Source organism: Salmo salar, chromosome 19 (genome assembly GCF_965601325.2).
Source record: "Salmo salar chromosome 19, fSalSal1, whole genome shotgun sequence".
Taxonomy (NCBI): domain Eukaryota; kingdom Metazoa; phylum Chordata; class Actinopteri; order Salmoniformes; family Salmonidae; genus Salmo; species Salmo salar.
In genome coordinates this window covers 2,303,425-2,328,283 of record NC_138309.1, presented here as the reverse complement: position 1 = coordinate 2,328,283, position 24,859 = coordinate 2,303,425, and the positions used below count along the sequence as shown (strand labels likewise).

At 42.9% G+C, this 24,859-nt stretch overlaps 1 protein-coding gene across 2 annotated transcripts in view; it reads left to right on the top strand.

Moving 5' to 3' along the window:
* Positions 1-9: 9 nt before the first annotated feature.
* LOC106578280 (katanin-interacting protein) overlaps positions 10-24,859 on the top strand; it is a 61,704-nt gene continuing 36,854 nt past the window's right edge. For both annotated transcript variants that reach the window (XM_045701969.2, XM_045701967.2), the window contains exons 1-11: positions 10-400; positions 877-968; positions 18,035-18,150; positions 18,363-18,441; positions 18,615-18,770; positions 19,257-19,518; positions 19,873-20,013; positions 20,245-20,402; positions 20,659-20,765; positions 21,407-21,503; positions 21,678-21,887. In XM_045701969.2, the coding sequence (XP_045557925.2) occupies positions 18,436-18,441; positions 18,615-18,770; positions 19,257-19,518; positions 19,873-20,013; positions 20,245-20,402; positions 20,659-20,765; positions 21,407-21,503; positions 21,678-21,887 (1,137 nt within the window). In that variant the 5' untranslated portion in view covers positions 10-400; positions 877-968; positions 18,035-18,150; positions 18,363-18,435. The remainder of the gene's footprint in view (positions 401-876; positions 969-18,034; positions 18,151-18,362; positions 18,442-18,614; positions 18,771-19,256; positions 19,519-19,872; positions 20,014-20,244; positions 20,403-20,658; positions 20,766-21,406; positions 21,504-21,677; positions 21,888-24,859) is intronic.

The window sequence follows — 24,859 nt, the reverse complement described above, 5'->3', positions numbered from 1 at the left end:
CAAACCTTCTGTTCTCTATGTCCCAGGCTGCTCCCTGCCCTGGTTCTTACTTTTCAAGCTAAATATTAGCTGTTTCAATTAGAAATGTCATTTTATTGAGAAATGGAAAAAAAATGTTTTAGCTCTGATATGGCCAGAATATAATTTATGGTTAGTAAGGGTAGGCAAAGTATACTTCTCCGCTGTGGTAGGCCTGGGCTGTTTAGACAGGCAGTGTACACAAAACATGGTGCTCTTCCTCATGGGTGTGTCCAACACAGAGGGGCTTTCGCTATTGGTGGATGTTTCTCCTGGTAACTAGCATCAGCTGTTACCAACACACAAGACACATGAGACTCGGACTTAATCTGAATATCGATAAACTGCGGTATAATACCCGTGAATAGAGATGATATGGATTGTGAGTATTTTAAACATTAAACGAAAATGTATCTTTTGTCTAAAAACAGCAAGTTGATGGAAAATGGTGAGAAGCCTAGCCATTCGTTAGTGTAGCTGGCTAGTTAAGCCACACAGCTACAGCGTCCAGTGGTTCTCGTGCAGCCAGCAACATCAGTTTGCTAGCGCCGACTTGCTAAAAATCCAGAAGAAATAAAGCTGAATATCTATACTGATTTATTCACCGACTGCGCTAACTTCAACGTCTGGAGTGCATTGTTGAAACTTAGCTATGTGAAATGTAAAATACTGATATTGTAACTATGACGGAGAATGTAGCCAGGGCCAGAATTTTAGTAGCAGCGTGCAGTTATTCCTTATGCGGGAAAAAGACAATCCGGGTGCGGCAACGCTCACATCCAGCAGCGCCAACATCTGCAGACGAACGGTCCTCATAAAAAAGTTAATCTCGATCCATTTCTTTTTTTCTTGCTTCAGAGCTGATTAAGAACATCATGGAATGACATCATCCTCTCATGTGGAATTAGGGCTATGTGAAAACCAGTGTCAGATATACAATGGATAAAGAGGTAAGCTAAATAATATTCTTTCTCATTCAAATAACACAGTAGCTGAGGTCATGTGAATGGACGTCCACTACAAAAAGGGATGGCCTTGCGTCTTCCTGCCATGAAGCCTGATATATGTGCCCACTCCTCACCTCTCAAGTGGAGGATGCTGTTGCATCTCTGCCAGGGTGTTTTGTAAAGGAGATGCACAATCCTGACAATTATTAAAAGGATCAATAAAACCATTTTAGTCTTGTAAATGTCTTGTCTGTAACTCTTATCCACATTTATTAAAATTTATATAACCTTAATTTAACTAGGCAAGTCAGTTAAGAACACATTCTTATTTCCATTAACGGCCTGGCAAAAGGGACTGGGGTTAAAAAAAATATATAAATATTGGACAAAACACACATAATGAAAAGTGAGACAACGCTACACAAAGAGAGACCTAAGACGATAACATAGCAAGGCAGCAACACATGACAACACAGCATGGTAGCAACACAACATGACAACAACATGGTAGCAGCACAAAACATGGTACAAACATTATTGGGCGCAGACAACAGCAAGAAGGTAGAGACAACAATACATCACCTAAAGCAGCCACAACAGTCAGTAAGAGTGTCCATGATTGAGTCTTTGAATGAAGAGATTGAGATAAAACTGTCCAGATTGAGTGTTTGTTGCAGCTTGTTCCAGTCGTGAGCTGCAGCGAACTGAAAGACGAGAGACCCATGGATGTGTGTGCTTTGGGGACCTTTAACAGAATGTGACTGGCAGAACAGGTGTTGTATGTGGAGGATGAGGGCTGCAGTAGATATCTCAGATAGGGTAGAGTGAGGCCTAAGAGGGTTTTATAAATAAGCATCAACCAGTGGGTCTTGCAACCGGGAATATGTAGTTGACCAGTTTACAGAGGAGTATAGAGTGCAGTGATGTGTCCTATAAGGAGCATTGGTGGCAAATCTGATGGCCGAATGATAAAGAACATCTAGCCGCTCGAGAGCACCCTTACCTGCCGATCTATAAATTATGTCTCTGTAATCTAGCATGGATAGGATGGTCATCTGAATCAGGGTTAGTTTGGCAGTTGGGGTGAAAGAGGAGCGATTACGATAGAGGAAACCAAGTCTAGATTTAACTTTAGCCTGCAGCTTTGATATGTGCTGGGAGAAGGACAGTGTACCGTCTAGCCATACTCCCAAATACTTGTATGAGGTGACAACCTCAAGTTCTAAACCCTCAGAGGTAGTACTCACACCTGTCGGGAGAGGGGCATTCTTCTTACCAAACCCCATGACATTTGTTTTGGAGGTGTTCAGAACAAGGTTAAGGGTAGAGAAAGCTTGTTGGACACTAAGAAAGCTTTGTTGTAGAGCATTTAACACAAAATCCGGGGAGGGGCCAGCTGAGTATAAGTCTGTGTCATCTGCATATAAATGAATGAGAGAGCTTCCTACTGCCTGAGCTATGTTGTTGATGTAAATTGAGAAGAGCGTGGGGCCTAGGATCGAGCCTTAGGGTACTCCCTTGGTCACAGGCAGTGGCTGAGACAGCAGATGTTCTGACTTTATACACTGCAGTCTTTGAGAGAGATAGTTAGCAAACCATGCCAAAGACCCCTCAAAGACACCAGTACTCCTTAGCCGGCCCACAAGAATGGAATGGTCTACCGTATCAAAAGCTTTGGCCAAGTCAATAAAAATAGCAGCACAACATTGCTTAGAATCAACGGCAATGGTGACATCATTGAGGACCTTTAAGGTTGCAGTGACACATCCATAACCTGAGCGGAAACCAGATTGCATACCAGAGCGAATACTATAGGCATCAAGAAAGCCAGTCAGTTGATTATTGACAAGTTATTCCAACACTTTTGATAAACAGGGCAAAATAGAAATAGGCCTATAACAGTTAGGATCAGCTTGATCTCCCCCTTTAAAATAAAGGACGAACCGTGGCTGGCTTTTAACTTCTTATGGCTTGGGGGCAGTATTTTGACGTCTGGATGAGAAGCGTGCCCAAATTAAACTGCCTGTTACTCTGGCCCAGAAGCTAGGTAATGCAGTAGATTTGGATAGAAAACATTCTAACGTTTCCAAAACTGTTAAAATAATGTCTGTGAGTATAACAGAACTGATATGGCAGGCGAAAACCTGAGGAAAATCCATCCAGGAAGTGGGATTTTTTTTATGTGGGTATTTTCAATTGAATGCCTATAGAGTATCTAATGGGTTAGGACCCAGATTGCAGCTCCTATGGCTTCCACTAGATGTCAACAGTCTTTAGACATTGTTTCAGGCTTGTTTTCTGAAAAATGAAGAAGAATGAGACCTTTTTGTCAGTGGACTGGGGAAGAAGGCAGAGCTAGCTTGCGCGAGTGACCGTGTGCGCACCCTTTGTTGTTTTTCCTTTCTATTGAATACGCTATTGTCCGGTTGAAATATTATCGATTATTTAGACAATTGACAACCTGAGGATTAATTATAAACATCGTTTGACATGTTTCGACGAACTTTACCGGTACTATTAGGATGTATTCGTCTGCATGTTTTGACCGCCTTTGAGCCAGTGGATTACTGAACACAACGCGCCAACAAACAGTTTTTGGGATATAAAGAGGGACTTTATCGAACAAAACGAACATTTATTGTGTAGCTGGGACTCTTGTGACTGCAACCATATGAAGATCTTCAAAGGTAAGTGATTAATTTTATCGCTATTTCTGACTTTTGTAATTCTTTTACTTGGTTGTAAAATGTTTGTATGCTTTTGTAAGCGGGGCGCTGTCCTAAGATAATCGCATGGTATGCTTTCGCCGTAAAGCCTTTTTGAAATCTGACAAAGCAGCTGGATTAACAAGAAATTAATCTTTAAGCCGATGTATAACACTTGTATTTTTTTGGAATGTTTATTATGACTATTTCTGTATTTTGAATTTGGCGCTCTGCAATTTCACCGGATGTTGTCGAGGTGGGTCGCTAGCGGAACGCCTGCGCCAGAAAGGTTAAGCAGTGGGAACCTCCCCAGAAAGGAGAGACAGGTTAAAAAGGTGGGAGGTAGGCTTGGCGATGAGAGGAGCAGCACCGTTAAAAAAGAAAAGGTCTAAAACATCTGACCCAGATGTTGTTTTTTAATCAAGTTTCAGGATCTCCTTTAGCACCTCGGACTCAGTGACTGCCCACAGGGAGAAACTTTGTAGCGGGCAGGGGAAAAAGAGGGAGAAGCATCTGGGATAGTCGCATTAGAAGGGGTGGGAGATGAGGAAATGTTGGACGGGCAAGGAGGCATGGCTGAGTCAAATAGGAATCCTGACTTAATGAAGTGGTGATTAAAGTGCTCAGCCATGTGCTTCTTGTCAGTAACAACCACATCATCAACATTAAGGGACATGGGCAGCTGTGAGGAGGAGGGTTTATTCACCAGGTCTTTAACCGTCTTCCAGAACTTCTTGGGGTAAGACCCACAGAGAGAGAACTGTTCCTTAAAGTAACTAACTTTGGCCTTACGGATAGCCTGAGTATGCGTCTACCGAGCCTTTCGCCAAATGCAATTCTTGAGGTGAAGTAACTCTGCAAGATCACGGTCGAACCAGGGGCTGAACCTGTTTCTAATTTTCTTTATGGGGGTGTGTTTGTTAACAATACCACTGAAAATGTCAAAAAAGAAGGTCCAAGCGTGTTTGACAGAGGGGATCAAGCTGATTCTATTCCATTTTACAGAGGCCAGTTGAAGTTTTTTAGCAAGCATCTATGACAAATCAGGACAGCCATTACAAACATAGGCTGTAAAACAGTGATCACGAAGGTCATTACAGGAAACACCAGACTGATACCTATCAGGATTATTTGTGAGGATAACATCGAGGAGAGTAGCCTTTTCTGGGTGTTTGGATTCACACCTTGTGGGATTGGTAATAATCTGAGAAAGATTTAGGGAGTCCCATTGCTTTAGGACTTGGTCAGGTGGTTTAAGTGTGTCCCAGTTTAGGTCACCTAGCAGGACAAATTCAGACTTAGTGTAAGGGGCCAGGAGAGAGCTTAGGGCAGGTAGGGTACAGGGCGGTGCTGATGGAGGACAATAAGCACCCAGCAACAGTCAACAAAGAGCCATTTGAAAGTTTAATGCTTAAAACCAGAAAATCTAATTGTTTGGGGACAGACTTGGTTGATTCAAGCGAGCACTGAAGGTGGTCCTTGGTAAAGATTGCCACTCCCCCACCTTTGGAAGATCTGTCTTGCCAAAAAAGGTTTATAACCAGAAAGGTTAACATCAGTATTCAAAACATTCTTCCTTAACCACGTCTCAGTAGTGACCAACACATCTGGGTTGGAGCTGTGAACCCACACTTTCAATTGATCCATTTTAGGTAATAAGCTTATATTGTTAACGTGCATAAAACCCAGCCTTTTACGAGAGCAGAAATCAGTGAAGCAGATATCAGAGCACAAGTCAGAATTGGGTCTAGCAACAGTAGATGGGCCAGGGTGTACATGCACATTTCCAGATATCGTCAATAGTAATACAATCAAGGCACGACATAGGACAGGGAGAGCTCTGCAGAGCTGATGTATGACATCTGAATGTGCATTAGATGGCAGCAAGATCATATTGTACAGCAATTTCATCAGTTAACATGAATACAAAGCCGGCGAGAGGTGGTTAGAATAGGATGGGAGGCCAAAAGTCAGTGTAACCAAGTTAGAGTCCCGAGTCTGGAAATAAACATACAGTGAGGGGGAAAAAGTATTTGATCCCCTGCTTATTTTGTACGTTTGCCCACTGACAAAGAAATGATCAGTCTATAATTTTAATAGTAGGTTTATTTGAACAGTGAGAGACAGAATAACAAACAAAAAAATCCAGAAAAACGCATGTCAAAAATGTTATAAAATGATTTGCATTTTAATGAGGAAAATAAGTATTTGACCCCTCTGCAAAACATGACTTAGTACTTGGTGGCAAAACCCTTCTTGGCAATCACAGAGGTCAGATGTTTCTTGTAGTTGGCCACCAGGTTTGCACACATCTCAGGAGGGATTTTGTACCACTCCTCTTTGCAGATCTTCTCCAAGTCATTAAGGTTTCGAGGCTGACGTTTGGCAACTCGAACCTTCAGCTCCCTCCACAGATTTTATATGGGATTAAGGTCTGGAGACTGGCTAGGCCACTCCAGGACCTTAATGTGCTTCTTCTTGAGCCACTCCTTTGTTGCCTTGGCCGTGTGTTTTGGGTCATTGTTATACTGGAATACCCATCTACGACCCATTCACAATGCCCTGGCTGAGGGAAGGAGGTTCTCACCCAAGATTTGAGGGTACATGGCCCCGTCCATCGTCCCTTTGATGCGGTAAAGTTGTCCTGTCCCCTTAGCAGAAAAACACCCCCAAAGCATAATGCTTCCACCTCCATGTTTGACGGTGGGGATGGTGTTCTTGGGGTCATAGGCTGCATTCCTCCTCCTTGAGTTGATGCCAAAGAGCTCCATTTTGGTCTCCTCTAACCACAACACTTTCACCCAGTTGTCCTCTGAATCATTCAGATGTTCATTGGCAAACTTCAGACGGGCATGTATATGTGCTTTCTTGAGCAGGGGGACCTTGCGGGCGCTGCAGGATTTCAGTCCTTCACGGCGTAGTGTGTTACCAATTGTTTTCTTGGTGACTATGGTCCCAGCTGCCTTGAGATCATTGACAAGATCCTCCCGTGTAGTTCTGGGCTGATTCCTCACCATTCTCATGATCATTGCAACTCCACGAGGTGATATCTTGCGTGGAGCCCCAGGCCGAGGGAGATTGACAGTTCTTTTGTGTTTCTTCCATTTGTGAATAATCGCACCAACTCTTGTCACCTTCTCACCAAGCTGCTTGGTGATGGTCTTGTAGCCCATTCCAGCCTTGTGTAGGTCTACAATCTTGTCCCTGACATCCTTGGAGAGCTCTTTTGTCTTGGCCATGGTGGAGAGTTTGGAAACGGATTGATTGCTTCTGTGGACAGGTGTCTTTTATACAGGTAACAAGCTGAGATTAGGAGCACTCCCTTTAACTTCTATGGGAAACGTGGGACGTCAGCGTCCCACTCTATTCAACAGCCAGTGGAATCGCATGGCGCGAAATACAAATACCTCAAAAATGCTATAACTTCAATTTCTCAAACATATGACTATTTTACACCATTTGAAAGATAAGACTCTCGTTAATCCAACCAAGTTGTTCGATTTCAAAAAGGCTTTACAGCAAAAGCAAAACATTAGATTATGTCAGGAGAGTACCCTGCCAAAAATAATCACACAGCCATTTTCAAAGCAAGCATGTATGTCACCAAAACCAAAACCACACCTAAATGCAGCACTAACCTTTGATGATCTTCATCAGATGACACTCCTAGGACATTATGTTATACAATACATGCATGTTTTGTTCAATCAAGTTCATATTTATATCAAAAACCAGCTTTTTACGTTAGCATGTGATGTTCAGAACTAGCATACACACCAAAAACTTCCGGTGAATTTACTAAATTACTCAGCATAAACGTTCACAAAATACATAACGATTATTTTAAGAATTATAGATACAGAACTCCTTTATGCAATCGCGGTATCAGATTTTAAAATAGCTTTTCGACAAAAGCACATTTTGCAATATTCTGAGTACATAGCTCGGCCATCACGGCTAGCTATTCAGACACTCGCCACCGTCGAGGCTCAGTAAACTCAGAATTACTATTACAAAAATTGGATTACCTTTGCTGTTCTTCGTCCGAATGCACTCCCAGGACTTCTACTTCAACAACAAATGTTGTTTTGGTTCCAAATAATTCAAAGTTATTATCCAAATACCTCAGTTTTGTTCAGGTCACTATCCGAAGGGTGATGCGCGGGCGCATTTCGTGACAAAAAAAATTGAAATGTTCCTTTACCGTACTTTGAAGCATGTCAAACGCTGTTTAAAATCAATTTTTATAAGATTTTCCTCGTAAAATAGTGCTAATATTCCAACCGGACAACCTTGTATTCATTCAAACAGGTGAAGAAAAAAATGGAGTAGTCTCGTGACCGCGCATCTCCTGTCTCTGAGCCACTAGGCTGACCACTCACTAACAGAGCTCCTGAACCTTGCCCAGAGACAGCAGACACCCCAATCCACTTTCTGGCGCCTTCAGAGAGCCAATGGATGCCTTAGAAAGTGTCACGTAACAGCAGAGATACTGTATTTTCGATAGAGAGGCAACAGAAGGACCAGAAATTGTCAGACAGGCCACTTCCTGTATGGAATCTTCTCAGGTTTTGGCCTGCCATATGAGTTCTGTTATACTCAGACACCATTCAAACAGTTTTAGAAACTTTAGAGTGTTTTCTATCCAAATATACTAATTATATGCATATTCTCGTTTCTGGAAAAGAGTAGTAACCAGTTTAAATCGGGTACATTTTTTATCCAGCCGTGAAAATACTTCCCCCTAGCCCCAACAGGTTAAGAGTGTGCTCCTAATCTCAGATCGTTACCTGTATAAAAGACACCTGGGAGCCAGAAATCTTTCTGATTGAGAGGGGTCAAATACTTATTTCCCTCATTAAAATGCAAATCAATTTATAACACTTTTGACATGCGTTTTTTTCTGGATTTCTTTGTTTGTTTTTCTGTCTCTCACTGTTCAAATAAACCTACCATTAAAATTATAGACTGATCATTTCTTTGTCAGTGGGCAAACGTACAAAATCAGCAGGGGATCAAATACTTTTTCCCTCACTGTAGTCTGTCCCACGGTTGGGTAAAGAAAGTTCGTAGTCAACAAAGCATGCGGGAGTCTCCCTGGATCTGCTATTTTTACACTTTTGCACTGGAACCCCATTCAGAAGCTAGCCAGCTAACTATCTACTAGCTCGTAGTCAGTTAGCCACTGTTAGCAGTCTTCACCGTTAACCCGGACTGCCAGCCTCAGCCTAGGCAACTCCTGCAAGCCTGCACAGCGCAATATCTATCCAGAGCATATCGGACTGCTATTCTCTACCACATCCCCGGGTTCCTACTGCAAGCTCGAAACCTTTACTCCGGATCATCACAGCTAGCTAGCTGTTAGCCTGGAGCTAGCCTCGAACTAGGCCCATCTCCTGGCTAGCCGAAGAATTCATCAGATAGTTTGTGAGCTTCAATACCTCTTCTGCCAATTGGCCTGGACCCTTTGCTGCCGACACGAAGCCCCGCCAAGCCATCACGTCTGGTCTGCCGACGTAACCATCCGATCTGTTAGCCTGCTACTAGCCCCGGCCTGCTAGCTGTCTGAATCGCCGTGCCTCCAGCTCGCCTAGCTACTCACTGGACCCTATGAACACTCGGCTACACATGCCTCTCCCCAATGTCAATATGCCTTGTCCATTTCTGCTTTGGTTAGTCATTTTTGTCTTATTTCACTGTAGAGCCTCCAGACCTGCTCAATATGCCTTAGCTGGCCCTTATGTTCCACCCCCCACACACGCAGTGACCACACCTGGCTTAAATGGTGACTCTAGAGACAAAACCTCTCATCGTCACTCAATGCCTAGGCTTACCTCCACTGTACTCACATCCTACCATACCCTTGTCTGTACATTATACCTTGAATCTATTCTTCCGTGCCCAGAAACCTGCTCCTTTAACTCTCTGTTCTGAACGCACTAGATGACCAGTTCTTTTAGCCTTTAGCCGTACTATTATCCTACTTCTCCTTTGTTCCTCTGGTGATGTAGAGGTTAACCCAGGCTCTGCAGCCCCCAGCATCACTCCCATTCCCCAGGCGCTCTCATTTGTTGACTTCTGTAACCGTAAATGCATTGGTTTCATGCATGTTAACATTAGAAGCCTCCTCCCTAAGTTTGTTTTATTCACTGCTTTAGCACACTCCGCCAACCCGGATGTCCTAGCCGTGTCTGAATCCTAGCTTAGGAGATTTCCATCCCTAACTATAACATTTTCCGACAAGATAGAACTGCCAAAGGGGGCGGAGTTAGCCTGCAGAGTTCTGTCATACTATCCAAGTCTGTGCCCAAACAATTCGAGCTTCTACTTTTAAAAATGCACCTTTCCAGAAACAAGTCTCTCACCATTGCCGCTTGTTATAGACCCCCCTCAGCCCCCAGTTGTGCCCTGGACACCATATGTGAATTGATCGCCCCCCATCTATCTTCAGAGTTTGTACTGTTAGGTGACCTAAACTGGGACATGCTTAACACCCCGGCCATCCTACAATCTAAGCTAGATACCCTCAATCTCACACAAATCATCAAGGAACCTACCAGGTAAAACTATAAATCCGAAACCATGGGCACCCTCTTACATATCATCCTGACCAACCTGCCCTCTAAATGAAAAGCCAACTGACATTTACTCCTGAGGTGCTGACCTGTTGCACCCTCGACATCCACTGTGATTATTATTATTTGACCCTGCTGGTCATCTATGAACATTTGAACATCTTGGCCATGTTCTGTTATAATCTCCACCCGGCACAGCCAGAAGAGGACTGGGGACCCCTCATAGCCTGGTTCCTCTCTAGGTTTCTTCCTAGGTTCTGGCCTTTCTAGGGAGTTTTTCCTAGCCACCGTGCTTCTACACCTGCATTGCTTACTGTTTGGGGTTTTAGGCTGGGTTTCTGTACAGCACTTTGAGATATCAGCTGATGTAAGAAGGGCTTTATAAATAGATTTGATAAATATACCTCTGCTGTCTTCATCCAGAATCTCAGCAATCACTGCCTCATTGCCTGCATGCGTACTGTGTCCGCGGTCAAATGACCACCCCTCATCACTGTCAAACGCTCCCTAAAACACGAGCAAGCCTTTCTAATCGACCTGGCCCGGGTTTCCTGGAAGGATTTTGACCTCATCCCGTCAGTAGAGGATGCCTGGTTGCTCTTCAAAAGTGCTTTCCTCTCCATCTTAAATAAGCATGCCCCATTAAAAAATGTAGAACTAAGAACAGATATAGCCCTTGGTTCACCACAGACTTGACTGCCCTTGACCAGCACAAAAAAATCCTGTGGCATTCTGCATTAGCATCGAATAGCCCCCGCGATATGCAACTTTTCAGGGAAGTCAGGAAGCAATATACTCAGTCAGTTAGGAAAGCTAAGGGTAGCTATTTCAAACAGAAATTTGCTTCCTGTAGCACTAATTCAAAAGATTTTGGGACACTGTAAAGTCCATGGAGAATAAGAGCACCTCCTCCCAGCTGCCCACTGCGCTGAGGATAGGAAACACTGTCACCACTGATAAACCTACTATAATCGATAATTTAAATAAGCATTTTTCCACGGCTGGCCATGCTTTCCACCTGGCTACCCCTACCCTGGCCAACATCTCAGCACCCCCTGCAGCAACTGGTCGCCATAGCAACACCCACCCATAGCACGCGCTCCATCGGGTATACTGCACTGGTGATCCCCAAAGCCAACACTTACTTTGGCTGCCTTTCCTTCCAGTTCTCTGCTGCTATTGACTGGAACGAATTGCAAAAATCTCTGAAGCTGGAGTCTTATATCTCCCTCTCTAACTTTAAGCATCAGCTGTCAGAGCAGCTTACCAATCACTGTATCTGTACACAGCCAATCTGTAAATGGCACACCCGACTACCTCACCCCCATATTATTACTTACCCTCTTGCTCTTTTGCACCCCAGTATCTCTACTTGCACATCATCATCTGCACATCTATCACTCCAGTATTAATGCAAAATTGTAATTATTTTCACCTCTATGGCCTATTTATTGCCTACCTCCCTACGCTTCTACATTTGCACACACATAGATTTTTATATTTTTCCTTTCTTTTATGTTATTGACTGTACGTTTGTCTATGTGTAACTCTGCTGTTGGTTTTTGTCGCACTGCTTTGCTTTATCTTGGCCAGGTCGCAGTTGTAAATGAGAACTTGTTCTCAACTGGCCTACCTGGTTAAATAAAGGTGAAATATTTTTTTTTTAAGTAATGAGGCAAATAGCAAAATGGACAATCATTTTTAAAAATATATAACGACTTGGGGCTAGCCATTGTAAGTTCAGAGTCACTCGCCCCAACAGTGCGTGTGTGCTGGAGGCGATCGAAAGTTCGGGAAAGGTGGGGATGTGGGGGGGGGGGGGGGGTGCCTGTACCAGACAGGGGGAGACAAGCCAGGGCAGATGGTGAACAGATCGCAGGTGGAATCCAAGCAGCAGTGCAGCAGGCAACGGGAGTAGGTGCCACACCCACTTGGGAGAATCTTTTATTTCTGGAGGCAGATTTCTTGTAGAAAATGCCAGTGGATGGTCTTTGAACAGCTGGAGGGGGCTTCAAAGACTCCTGCCACTTGTTGGGCCCAAAGGCCTCGACACCTCTCACTTCACACCTCAGTGCTAATTGAAGTTGTATCTGGTCTGTCCAAGCAAGCCTGGCAGCCTTAACTCAGCATTCAGTCCCATAAAGTAAAATAAACGTCACTTTTTCAGGACCTTGTCTTTCAAAGATAATTTGTAAAAATCCAAATAACTTCACAGATCTTCATTGTAAAGGGTTTAAACACTGTTTCCCATGCTTGTTCAATGAACCATAAACAATTAATGAACATGCACCTGTGGAACGGTCATTAAGACACTAACAGCTTACAGACAGTAGGCAATTAAGGTCACAGTTATGAAAACTTAGGGTTAGTGTTCAGACTGTCCTCAATAGGCTGAGAGAGGCTGGACTGAGGGCTTGTAGGCCTGTTGTAAGGCAGGTCCTCACCAGACATCACCAGCAACAACGTCTCCTATGGGCACAAACCCACCGTCGCTGGACCAGACAGGACTGGCAAAAAGTGCTCTTCACTGACGAGTCGCGGTTTTGTCTCACCAGGGGTGATGGTCGGATTCACGTTTATCGTCGAAGGAATGAGCGTTACACTGAGGACTATACTCTGGAGCGGGATCAATTTGGAGGTGGAGGGTCCGTCATGGTTTGGGGCGGTGTGTCACAGCATCATCAGACTGAGCTTGTTGTCATTGCAGGCAATCTCAACGCTGTGCGTTACAGGGAAGACATCCTCTTCCCTCATGTGGTACCCTTCCTGCAGGCTCATCCTGACATGTCCCTCCAGCATGACAATGCCACCAGCCATACTGCTTGTTCTGTGTGTGATTTCCTGCAAGACAGGAATGCCAGTGTTCTACCATGGCCAGTGAAGAGCCCGGATCTCAGTCCCATTGAGCACGTCTGGGACATGTTGGATCGGAAGGTGAGGGCCATTCCCCCCCAGAAATGTCTGGGAACTTGCAGGTGCCTTGGTGGAAGAGTGGGGTAACATCTCACAGCAAGAACTGGCAAATCTGTTGCAGTCCATGAGGAGGAGATGCACTGCAATACTTAATGCAGCTGGTGGCCACACCAGATACAGACTGTTAGTTTTGATTTTGGACCCCCCTTTGTTCAGGGACACATTATTCAATTTCTGTTTGTCACATGTCTGTGGAACTTGTTCAGTTTATGTCTCAGTTGTTGAATCTTATGTTCACACAAATATTTACACGTTAAGTTTGCTGAAAATAAACGCAGTTGACAGTGAGAGGACGTTTCTTTTTTTCCGTAGTTCATATAATTGTAATGTACTTATAAAAATCATTTTCCTTTTTCTTCTGGGCTTTCAAAATCGCACTACTCACTCAGTTCCAGGTTGGATGGTGTCCTCAGGTCTCTGCTGTTTGTTTGCTAGAGCACCCTCCGTATAGCTTGGAAAAAGGAAACCTTGGAAGCAGTAATCCCTCCAGTTAATTTGGGCCAATATTAGGTTGTAGGTTTGGAGTTTTGATCTGGAGCAAAGGCCATGCTGTGGAGGGTAGCATCCTGCATATGTCCCTGCCGAATTGATTGGATGATTGGATTACGGATGTACATTGTGAAAAGAAACAGTCTATGGATTCAATGTTTGGTGCATACAAGTATGCCTATCCATTATCTTAATTTCAAAGATGTCTGATGCTAACACTCCATTCAAAATTGTTGAAGTTATGTTATCATTTGACACTTTCTGTTTTTGTTTTTCTCATCACATTTTAACTTCAGTGGAATGAGACTATAAAGTTCACTCAATATTTAGTACCAGAACATCCTTTCCGTCTTTCAATGTTATGTCTATGCCAAGGGTATTGCTGCATGTTAGCATTTGTTGTGTAATGCATGAGTCTTAGGCCCTATATTCAATTGGTTTATTCTATCTGTTCATATTGAATGGCATGCTGATGATAAGGAGTATTAAGGAATTTGTATGGACTTTTCCTTTTAATCAAAATAAGAATTTGTGGATTTTCATAACCCACACTATTTGTCAAGATTTTGACATGTCATCTCAGCCTTGGATTGTTTTTACTCCCATTTGACGCAAGATAATTGCATGGTATAGGACACTGTGAATTTACTAAATTACTCAGCATAAACGTTCACAAAATACATAATTCTTTTAAGAATTATAGATACAGAACTCCTTTATGCAATCGCGGTGTCAGGCTATGAAGTAGTCCATCTAGTCTATGAAAATAAGCAGGGTTAATGATTCAGCTTGATTCAAGACTCTAGTATCACTTCTTAACCCTTTACACTCGTGGGAATTGGCTTTTATGGATAGGGCTAAATGTAAATGTTTCTTACAGAAGAAATATACAAAGTATATGTATAACCATGGTAGCAATTGAAAGGGAACAGTTTCGACATTATTGGAAAATTATTTGACCAACAGTTCACTTGACAAGAATCAATCCAAACATTACACTGTTGATTTTATGTGCATTTTACATTTACTGTACTTTTTCTGCATTTGTTGATAACGAAATCTGAAAATACTCTGGATACATTCATAATAGAGGTCGAACGATTATGATTTTTCAACGCCTATACCGATTATTGGAGGAACAAAAAAAGCCGATACTGATTAATCAGACGATTTTTATATATATATATTTGAAATAATGACAGTCACAACAATACTGAATGAGCAATAAAATAAGTGTTTAACTTAATATAATACATAAATAAAATCTATTTAGTCTCAAATAAATAATGAAACATGCTCAAATTGGTTTAAATAATGCAAAAACACAGTGTTAGAGAAGAAAGTAAAAGTGCAATATGTGCCATGTAAAAAAGCTAACGTTTAAGTTCCTTGCTCAGAACATGGGAACATATGAAAGCTGGTGGTTCAATATTCCCTGTTCTTCAATATTCACAGTAAAGAAATATTAGGGTGCAGTTATTATAGGAATTATGCGCATCTACTATTTCTCTCTATACCATTTGTATTTCATATACCTTTTGACTTTTGGATGTTCTAATAGGCACTTTAGTATTGCCAGCCTAATCTCAGGAGTTGATAGGTTTGAAGTCATAAACAGCTCTGTGATTAAGCATTGCTAAGAGCTGCTGGCAAACGCAGTAAAGTTTGAATGAATGCTTACGAGCCTGCTGCTGCCTACCACCGCTCAGTCAGATCAAATATCAAATCATAGACTTAATTATAATATAATACACACAGAAATACGAGCCTTTGGTCATTAATATGGTCAAATCCAGAAACTATCATTTCGACAACAAAACATTTATTCTTTCAGTGAAAAATACGGAACGGTTCCGTATTATCTAACGGGTGGCATCCCTAAGTCTAAATATTCCTGTTACATTGCATAACCTTCTATGTTATGTAAAATTCTGGCAAATTAGTTCGCAACAAGCCAGGTGGCCCAAACTGTTGCATATACTCTGCGTGCAATGAACGCAAGAGAAGTGACACAATTTCCCTAGTTAATATTGCCCACTAACATGAATTTCTTTTAACAAAAAAAAGATACTTCTGTGTATTGACTTTAAGGCAAAAGATGTTTATGGTTAAGTACATTCGTGCAACGATTGTGCTTTTTTTCGCGAATGCGCCTTTGTTAAATCATCACCCGTTTGAAGAAGTAGGCTGGGATTCGATAAATTAACAGGCACCGCATTGATTATATGCAACGCAGGACAAGCTAGTTAACCTAGTAGTATCATCAAGTATGTGTAGTTAACTAATGATTATGTGAAGACTGATTTGTTTTTTATAAGATAAGTTTAATGCTAGCTAGCAACTTACCTTGGCTCCTTGCTGCACTCGCGTAACAGGTGGTCAGCCTGCCACGCAGTTTCCTCATGGAATGCAATGCCATAATCGGCGTCCAAACATGCCGATTACCGATTGTTATGAAAACTCGGCCATGCCGATTAATCGGTCGACCTCAACTTGGAACCATGGGGTCCATGGACTTGGGCTGTAGTGGCAGCGTGTCAGTGAGCATAACCAAGTTAAAGAAGGTTATGGTTCCCTCTGACAGTTCAGGCCTCATGAGACTCTGACAATTCAGGCTTCTTGAATAAGTATTAGGGAAAATGGTGGCTTCTGTAACCCCTTTTTGTAGCCGGTTAAACCTGTGTGCTTGGACTGCTTGGAATTTTCTTCACAATAGACAAACAGGCTCATTCTGGGTATGACACCATGTCATCTTGTAATTACATTAAATATAGTGATCTTAAACGTTGACACTGTATATAACATGAGTTTTATGATATGGAAATGTCAAGTGCTCATTTGGACTCATGAGTGTTTGGCTTGCTTGTATGACATTAAAGCGGTATTTATTATAATCCTCAACGTCTCATCTTTCAAAATACATATTCCTCTTAATTTACAGCATTTCCCTCACTCAGACAACAAAAAATTTGCAAATGTTGCCCAATGAGCGGGAAGGATGGGGCAACTTCTTGTCGCCCAAGGTTCTCAAGTTCAGAACTGCTGTCAGTCAAAACCCATACAGCGCTGGGAAGCGCAGAGCCTGTGCTCTGATGTCATGTATAGCATGTTACTGTACAGCCACTGTGTTCCAATGTAGGTGTTTTATCAGTGCCAAATCTGCCATTTTCGACCCGTATACGGGTACGAGCGTAAAGAGCTATTGGAATCACTGGAGCATGACCTAGTGTATTGTGATACTGTGCGTGTTCCTGAAATGGCTGACGCGTGGCTTTTCTCTTTGACACGGCTTCCTGTTGTTGTTTACCTATCTATGAAGGAGAGCCAGAGGTGCCAAGGAGGGAAGCATGGCTCGGCTGCCAAAGAGACACTGAATGAATATTTAATCGCCCTTCAGCACAAAAACAGGTGAAGTGTAGGGCAAATGACTTATTAGGAGAGGTAGCTCCAGTTACACTTAGAGGACACAGTAGCTGACTGTCAGTAGTCTAATACTTACATTTATAGATAAGGTAGACTTTGATTAGGTCCTTGTGCTGAGATATTGAGTGACACAAATTATGTATGAGTGACACAGACACGCAAACTATGAGGGCAATTTGGTTTCTAGGGATTAAGCTCCGCTCGTTTGACTTGCTTGCATATATAATATTATGCTCTCTCACATGCATACAAAAAACATGAAAACAGACTTAAAATGTGTTTTTTTTTTCATCTAATTTTCAAAGATTCATAAACCAGCCAGTGTTTATTTCCTAGTGATGATAACCCTTTGACCTTCAACCCATAGGATATTAAAGAGACTGAAAACTAAAGAGCCAAAGGAGATTGAGCTAGATTGTCTGGAGCAGGGCTTCTCCATCTATCTGAATGGGGCTAATGCTAACACTAGCTAGCAGACCAAGAGACCCAACCAAAAGTCTATCACCTCGCCACCGCCCGCTCTGAGAGCTACATACATGGCTGGTACACAGCATGCAGGACTGAGTATAGACTACAAACCATCTTTGCTACAATACTAAATCCTTGTTAGGCTATTGTAGATTATGTCCCTTTTTATAAATACTTTATGACTAAACTAATCTTCGTAGCGTCCTTGTGGCATGTTACCAGCAGAACACCACCTCAGCCCTCAGTTAGCATGATATGAATCCTATGCCCTCGGCCGCTGAATAAATGATAGTGACAGTTATAACCGGTGCCCATTTTCCCCCCTCTGTGCGCTATGGAACCATCTGTGCTATGGAACCTCTGCTCTTCATTTGACGGCGGACTTGACTGCTTATGTGCAGTGATTTTGCGCTCTCTGCCTCTGACTCATCACCAGATGCCTCCAGAAGGGGTTCGCAACTAGCAGAGGAGGAAATCCACAATCTGGAGGTGAACAGCAGGAAGAGGAGTCGCACTGCCCCAGGAAAAGTGCAGAGGAGAGAATGGGTTCAGGTACAGCCATTCTAGTCTACACAATAGAAATATAATCTAGTCATTCTATTTCTAATGGTCTTTACACAGCCTAACCCTGATGTATGGTTGGATAGATCTAGTGAACAAATCAATGATCATAGACATAGATCATAGACATTTCCACACAAATGGAATAGAATGTACTGTTTGTGTTGTGAATAATATTGTGTTTTCTATTTTCATCTTTGCAGAACTCGATCAATATTCGAACAGAACAAGGACCCTGTTTGCGGATAAGACTTTGAACCCTACGACACCATAGAGATGGAGGTAAAGTAGGAAGAAAACAATGCCCATCAGGCTCATGCGTGCGTGGGGGTTTGCTGTTCTTTGCCACATTTCAATGGTGTGTGCCAGTATCTGTATGTGTCAAATGCAGCTGTCAGTCTGGGTTTGCATGATTGTATCTCACTCTGCTCTGTATTCACCCTATTCCTCTCCAGCGGTCGAGTCCACGCTCTCCTCATAGTCCCCACTCCCGGCAAGAATCCTGTAAGGTGTCACGTTCGTTTGGCTCCAGGGCTGATGGCCGAGGAGGTAGCCAGGCGGAGCCTGAACATCAAAGCGAACGTGTCCTACTCAACATTAACGAGGTCAAGGTGAGAGATCAGCTGTTTTTTTCTCTCCTCTTCTCTCTCTCCCTCTTTTTTCCTCTTCTCTCTCCCTAAGATAGTGTCCAAGACACTGATTCGGGCAACCAAAGTGCAAGAAATACAGCATCTTCACCAGATTATATGTCGCTGTAAATCATAGATTTCTATCCGGAGTGCGCTGATTTTAGTGTTAATTTACAACATTTTTCATTTCCTTTTACGTCAAGCAGACACCCCCCTTCAGAGCGATATAAATCATGGCACGTAAAATGTAGAACTGCCCTGTTTCTTCAACTTGCGTTATAGCTCAGTGTTAACCTTGTTTGTGGTTAGTGTTACATACAATGCAGTGACGTGAGGGTGAGAGCTGAGTAGTGTTCATTTGGTCACAAAACGGGATGAAAACATTTTGAAACAGAGGAGGAAATGCATGTACTTTTCATTACCATTTCAACTCAATTGAACATACCCCTGGTGTTTTTTGGCACTCAGGTGCTTCGACAGAGCCTGGAGGTGAGCATGCGGCGGAGCAGTGGCAGCCGGGGGTCGGCGGGGGAGGAGTCAGACGAGGAGTGGGTGGAGGAGCAGATTGAGAGGGAGGAGAGCACGGAGAGCCTGGAAGAGTTATGTCTGCCTCCTTCCTCCTCCAATAAAACATCTACTAACACAAACCATCCGCGAGCCACTGGGCCCAAAGGCTGCCTTCACGACCCTGCAGACCTTATAGTGCTGGACTTTGGGCCCTCTCCTAAAGGTACTCCAACAACATGGATTACGATATCCTGTATGGATTACGATATACAGGATATCCTGTATCCTGTATATCCTGTAATGTTATTCAGCCAGGGGTGCATCTTAACAATCAACTATAGTGGCTACCTTTCCTTGTCCCCCCCTTCATTTGCGCTGATCTGAAATGAAAGGATAGGTGAAAGTAATATGGTGGCTGCCTACTGAGGAGTTACCCACCAGATCTTTTATATCATTGCAGTTGAAAGGAAGGAGACAAGTAGTGGACGGCACTTTAGAGATTTTATTGAGCCTGGTATTTGCTTCAGATTGTCCCTATTCTTTGAGCTTTCTTTACCTTTTTTCCATTATGTTGCAGGCCATAAGATCGAGCGTTCGCTGTCGGCCAAGAGGAAAGACAACCTGGAGACCTACATACCCACCAAGCCTCTGCTGGTGAAGAGCAAAACTCTGGACAGGCCCTCTTCAAAAGAGTGCAGGGATGGTAGAGATCCTCAACGTATGTTCTGCCCTGTATTCATGTCATTCGTAAACCTAAGAAGCCTTATTAGAAAATAGCTGTTGCATAGTAAACAACAGTCAAGTGTACAATGGTCCCTGAACTGTGTTTCAAGAGTATGACTCTCTTTCTTTCTTTCCCTCTCTCTCTCTCTCTTACCCTCCCCCCTCTCTCTCTCTCTCTCTCTCTCTCTCTCTCGCTCTCGCTCTCTGCCCCCACTCGCTCTCTCAGGGCTGTGGAATCATGTAGAGCGCCCCCTGTCTGCAGCAAGGAAGGCCTCCCAAGAGGAGCGCGACTCGGAGGAGACGGCGTGCAGGGTACTCCAGGCCCTGCAGAGAGAGAACAGCCCACTGCAGAGCCACGAGCCCAGGGCCTTCAGCCGCACCCCGGTAGGACAGATAACAACCATAGAATGAATGAATGTAATGATATTTCTATGGGCACAACCAGAGTGTGCTGTGCTGGGTCAACTAGTGGGTTGTGTTATCTTCTTGTGACCTGTCTGCTGTAGTGATTGATGTTTTACAGTCTAGCCTATCCCTGTCTCTCTTATTTTCTAATCTTTTCTACATTTAGTTAAATCTAGTTAGGCTATTATCCTTTCTAGGTCTAACTCCATTGTGCTCCTCCATTGTACATCCACAGGTGATGGGATACCAGATGATGAACGGCTCGCTGCGTGACGACGATGATGACAAATATGAAAGTGGGGTGACCAGAGCCATGCAGAGAGTCACCCTCATGGGTCCCAGGTAGTGTACTGCAACGTTACATACTGCTGTCACTACACTCTATGCATATAGAGAGGAATAAGGACAGAAATCTAAGTTACTATCTAAGTCTGTACCAGGGGTGTCAAATCCGGGTCTATACTAATCTCATGATCCGGGTCTATACTAATCTCTTGACTATCCTTGACTGTCACAAAGGAAAAAAACATTGAATGGCTATGTTCCAATAGTATCCACAATAGCATACTACAGAGAATGAAATCATCTATAAGGTATGCTAGGTATGCGTATCGGGAAGTGGCCCGACATCGTCTTGACTGGTGACAGTTTAGAAAGACACTGGCATAACTAACTCCGTCATGCTTGTGTACTATGCTGGCATAATAACACCATGTACAGTACAAAACCTGTGGTAATGTCTTGGATGGGCGGCGCCAGAGCACCAGTAATTGTATACCTCCGATCGAGGCTCTCTAACGATCAGAAACGTGTTAGTGATAACCTAACCTCTCTGACCTTGAAGCAGGTTTAGTCAACAAAGCTGTAGGGAGTCTTCAATAACTGTCAGTGACCGTGCATACATTTCCATAGATAATCACCAAGAGCAAGGTCAAAGACTATTGATGTGGTGAAAGAATTGATGAGTAATCGTTTTCTTTCAGGCAACAACAGAGACTACTAAAGGCGTTGGAGAAACTAGAGGCAGGCACAAACTTTGAAATCCCTCAGACAGTGAAGACGGATAATAGCAAACCACCGGTGAGTAACTAGGTGAGACAGACAGTGAAGGTTAAATATAGAGAGAGAGAGCGAGAGACACACACGAAAACACCAAACACACACACACAAAGGGAGATGTAATAGTGTTCTATTTCTATGATGTACTTTATGAAGTGATGGTTGGCTTGACTCGTGAAGTTCTGTTGTTGCCAGAGGAGGCGGGTCTCGGTGGAGGCACCACCCACCGTGTACGTCACCATGGAGATCCTGAGTAACTGGGGGAACAGGTGCCAGGTGGGGCTGACGGAGATGCAGTTCTTCGGCCCAGGGAACAGGAAGCTGTACGTGTCGCCTCACGACCTGGACATCCGGAACACCGACTACCCAGGGAACCTCAGAGTGCTAGTCAACGGGAAAGCTAAGGTGAGTTGGAAGTCTCCCGCCAAGCCTTTCTGACAACACAAATTAAACTATTTAGAAAGGTTTTGGTGCATTGTATTTACTATTTATACATTTTGTAGGGATTTGTGGTGACACTTCCTATGAGTAGATATCCTCTTGTTAATGTTATGTCGTGCATGATAAAGGATTATACATAGCACATAAGGTGATATACAGTGCCATGAAAAAGTATTTGCCCATTTTCTGATTTTCTCTATTTTAGCATATTTTTGATACTGAATGTTATCAGATCTTCAACCAAAACTCAGAAGTTTGACAAACTGACTTGTTGGAAAGGTGGCATTCAATGACAGTGCCACGTTGAATGTCACTGAGCTCCTCAGTAAGGCCAAATTAGAAAACATTTCTAAAAACCTGTTTTCGCTTTGTCATTAATGGGTATTGTATGTAGATTGATGAGATATACAGTGCCAGTCAAAGGTTTGGACACACCTACTCATTCCAGGGTGTTTCTTAATTTTTTTTTATTTTTTCTACATTGTAGAATAATAGTGAAGACATCAAAACTATGAAATAAAACATATGGAATCATGTAGTAACCAAAAAAGTGTTAAACAAATCAAAATCTATTTTAAATTTGAGATTTTTCAAAGTAGCCACCCTTTGCCTTGATGACAGCTTTGCACACTCTTGGCATTCTCTCAACCAGCTTCATGAGGTAGTCACCTGGAATGCATTTCAATTAACAGGTGTGCCTTGTTAAAAGTTAATTTGTGGAATTTCTTTCCTTAATGCGTTTCAGCCAATCCGTTGTGTTGTGACAAGGTAGGGGTGGTATAAAGAAGATAGCCCTATTTGGTAAAAGACCAAGTCCATAGTATGGCAAGAACAGCTCAAATAAGCAAAGATAAATAACAGTCCATCATTACTTTAAGACATGAAGGTCAGTCAATCCGGAAAATATCAAGAACTTTTAAAGTTTCTTCAAGTGCAGTTGCAAAAGCCATTAAGCACTATGATGAAACTGGCTCTCATGAGGACCGCCACAATGAAAGTAAGACCCAGAGTTACCTCTGCTGCAAAGGATAAATTAATTAGAGTTACCAGCCTCAGAAATTGCAGTCCAAATAAATGCTTCAGAGTTGAAGTAATAGACACATCTCAACATCAACTGTTCAGAGGAGACTGCATGAATCAGGCCTTCATGGTCGAATTGCTGCAAAGAAACCACTACTAAAGGACACCAATAATAAGAAGAGACTTGCATGAGAAACACGAGCAATGGACATTAGACTGGTGGAAATCTGTCCTTTGGTCTGATGAGGCAAAATTTGAGATTTTTGGTTCCAACCGCCGTGTCTTCGTGAGACGCAGAGTTGAACGGATGATCTCTGCATCTGTGGTTCCCACCGTGAAGCATGTTGGGGGAGGAGTGAGGGTGTTGGGGTGCTTTGCTGGTGACACTGTCAGTGATTTATTTAGAATTCAAGGCACACTTAACCAGCATGGCTACCACAGCATTCTGCAGCGATATGCCAACCCATCTGGTTTGGGCTTAGTGGGACTATCATTTGTTTTTCAACAGGACAATGACCAAACACACCTCCAGGCTGTGTAAGGGCTATTTGACCAAGAAGGAGAGTGATGGAGTGCTGCATCAGATGACCTGGCCTCCACGATCACCCAACCTCAACCCAATTGAGATGGTTTGGGATGAGTTGGACCACAGAGGGAAGGAAAAGCAGCCAACAAGTGCTCCGCATATGTGGGAACTCCTTCAAAACTGTTGGAAAAGCATTCCAGGTGAAGCTGGTTGAGAGAATGCCAAGAGTGTGCAAAACTGTCAAGGCAAAGGGTGGCTACTTTGAAGAATCTAAAATCTTACTACATGACTCCATATGTGTTATTTCATAGTTTTGATGTCTTCACTATTATTCAACAATGTAGAAAATAGTACAAATAAAGAAAACCCCTTGAATGAGTAGGTGTATTTTAAAATCAATTTTGCAATGAGGCTGCAACGTTACAAAATGTGGAAAAAGTCAAGGGGTCTGAATACTTTCCGAATGCACTGCATATCTTTTTGGGTGACATGGGTCCCATTATGCCTGGCGAAAACCAAACAATGTATTCCACAGTAAGAACCTTGTACCCATTGTCAAGCATGGTGGTGGTAGTGTGATGGTTTGGGGATGCTTTGCAGCCTCAGGCTTGCACAACTTGCCTTAATAGAAGGAACCATGAATACTGCTCTGTATCAGAGAATTATACAGGAGAATGTCAGGCTATCCATCTATGAGCTGAAGCTGAAGCGCAGCTGGGTCATGCAGCAAGAAAATGATCCAAAACACAAAATCAAGTCTGTATGAAAATGGCTAACAAAACACAAATTAGACATTTGGAATGGCCTAGTCAAAGTCCAGACCTAATCCCAATTGAAATGTTGTGGCAGGACTTGAAACGAGCAGTTCATGCTTGATATCCCAGAAATGTCGCTGAGTTAAATAAGTTCTGCATGGAAGAGTAGGCCAACATTTCTCCACAGCGATGTGAGAGACTGATCAACAACTACAGGAAGTGTTTGGTTGGAGTCATTGCAGCTGAACGTGGCACAACCAGTTATTGAGTGTAAGAGGCCAATTACTTTTTCACACAGGGGCATTGGGTGTTACATACAGTTGAAGTCAGAAGTTAACATACACTTAGGTTGGAGTCATTAAAACTTGTTTATCAAGCACTCCACAAATTTCTTGTTAACAAACTATAGTTTTGGCAAGTCGGTTAGGACATCTACTTTATGCATGACACAAGTAATTTTTCCATCAATTGTTTACAGACAGATTATTAAACTTATAATTCACTGTATCACAATTCCAGAGGGTCAGAAGTTTACATACACTAAGTTGACTGTGCCTTTAAACAGCTTGGAAAATTCCTGAAAATTATGTCATGGCTTTAGAAGCTTCTGACAGGCTAATTGACATCATTTCAGT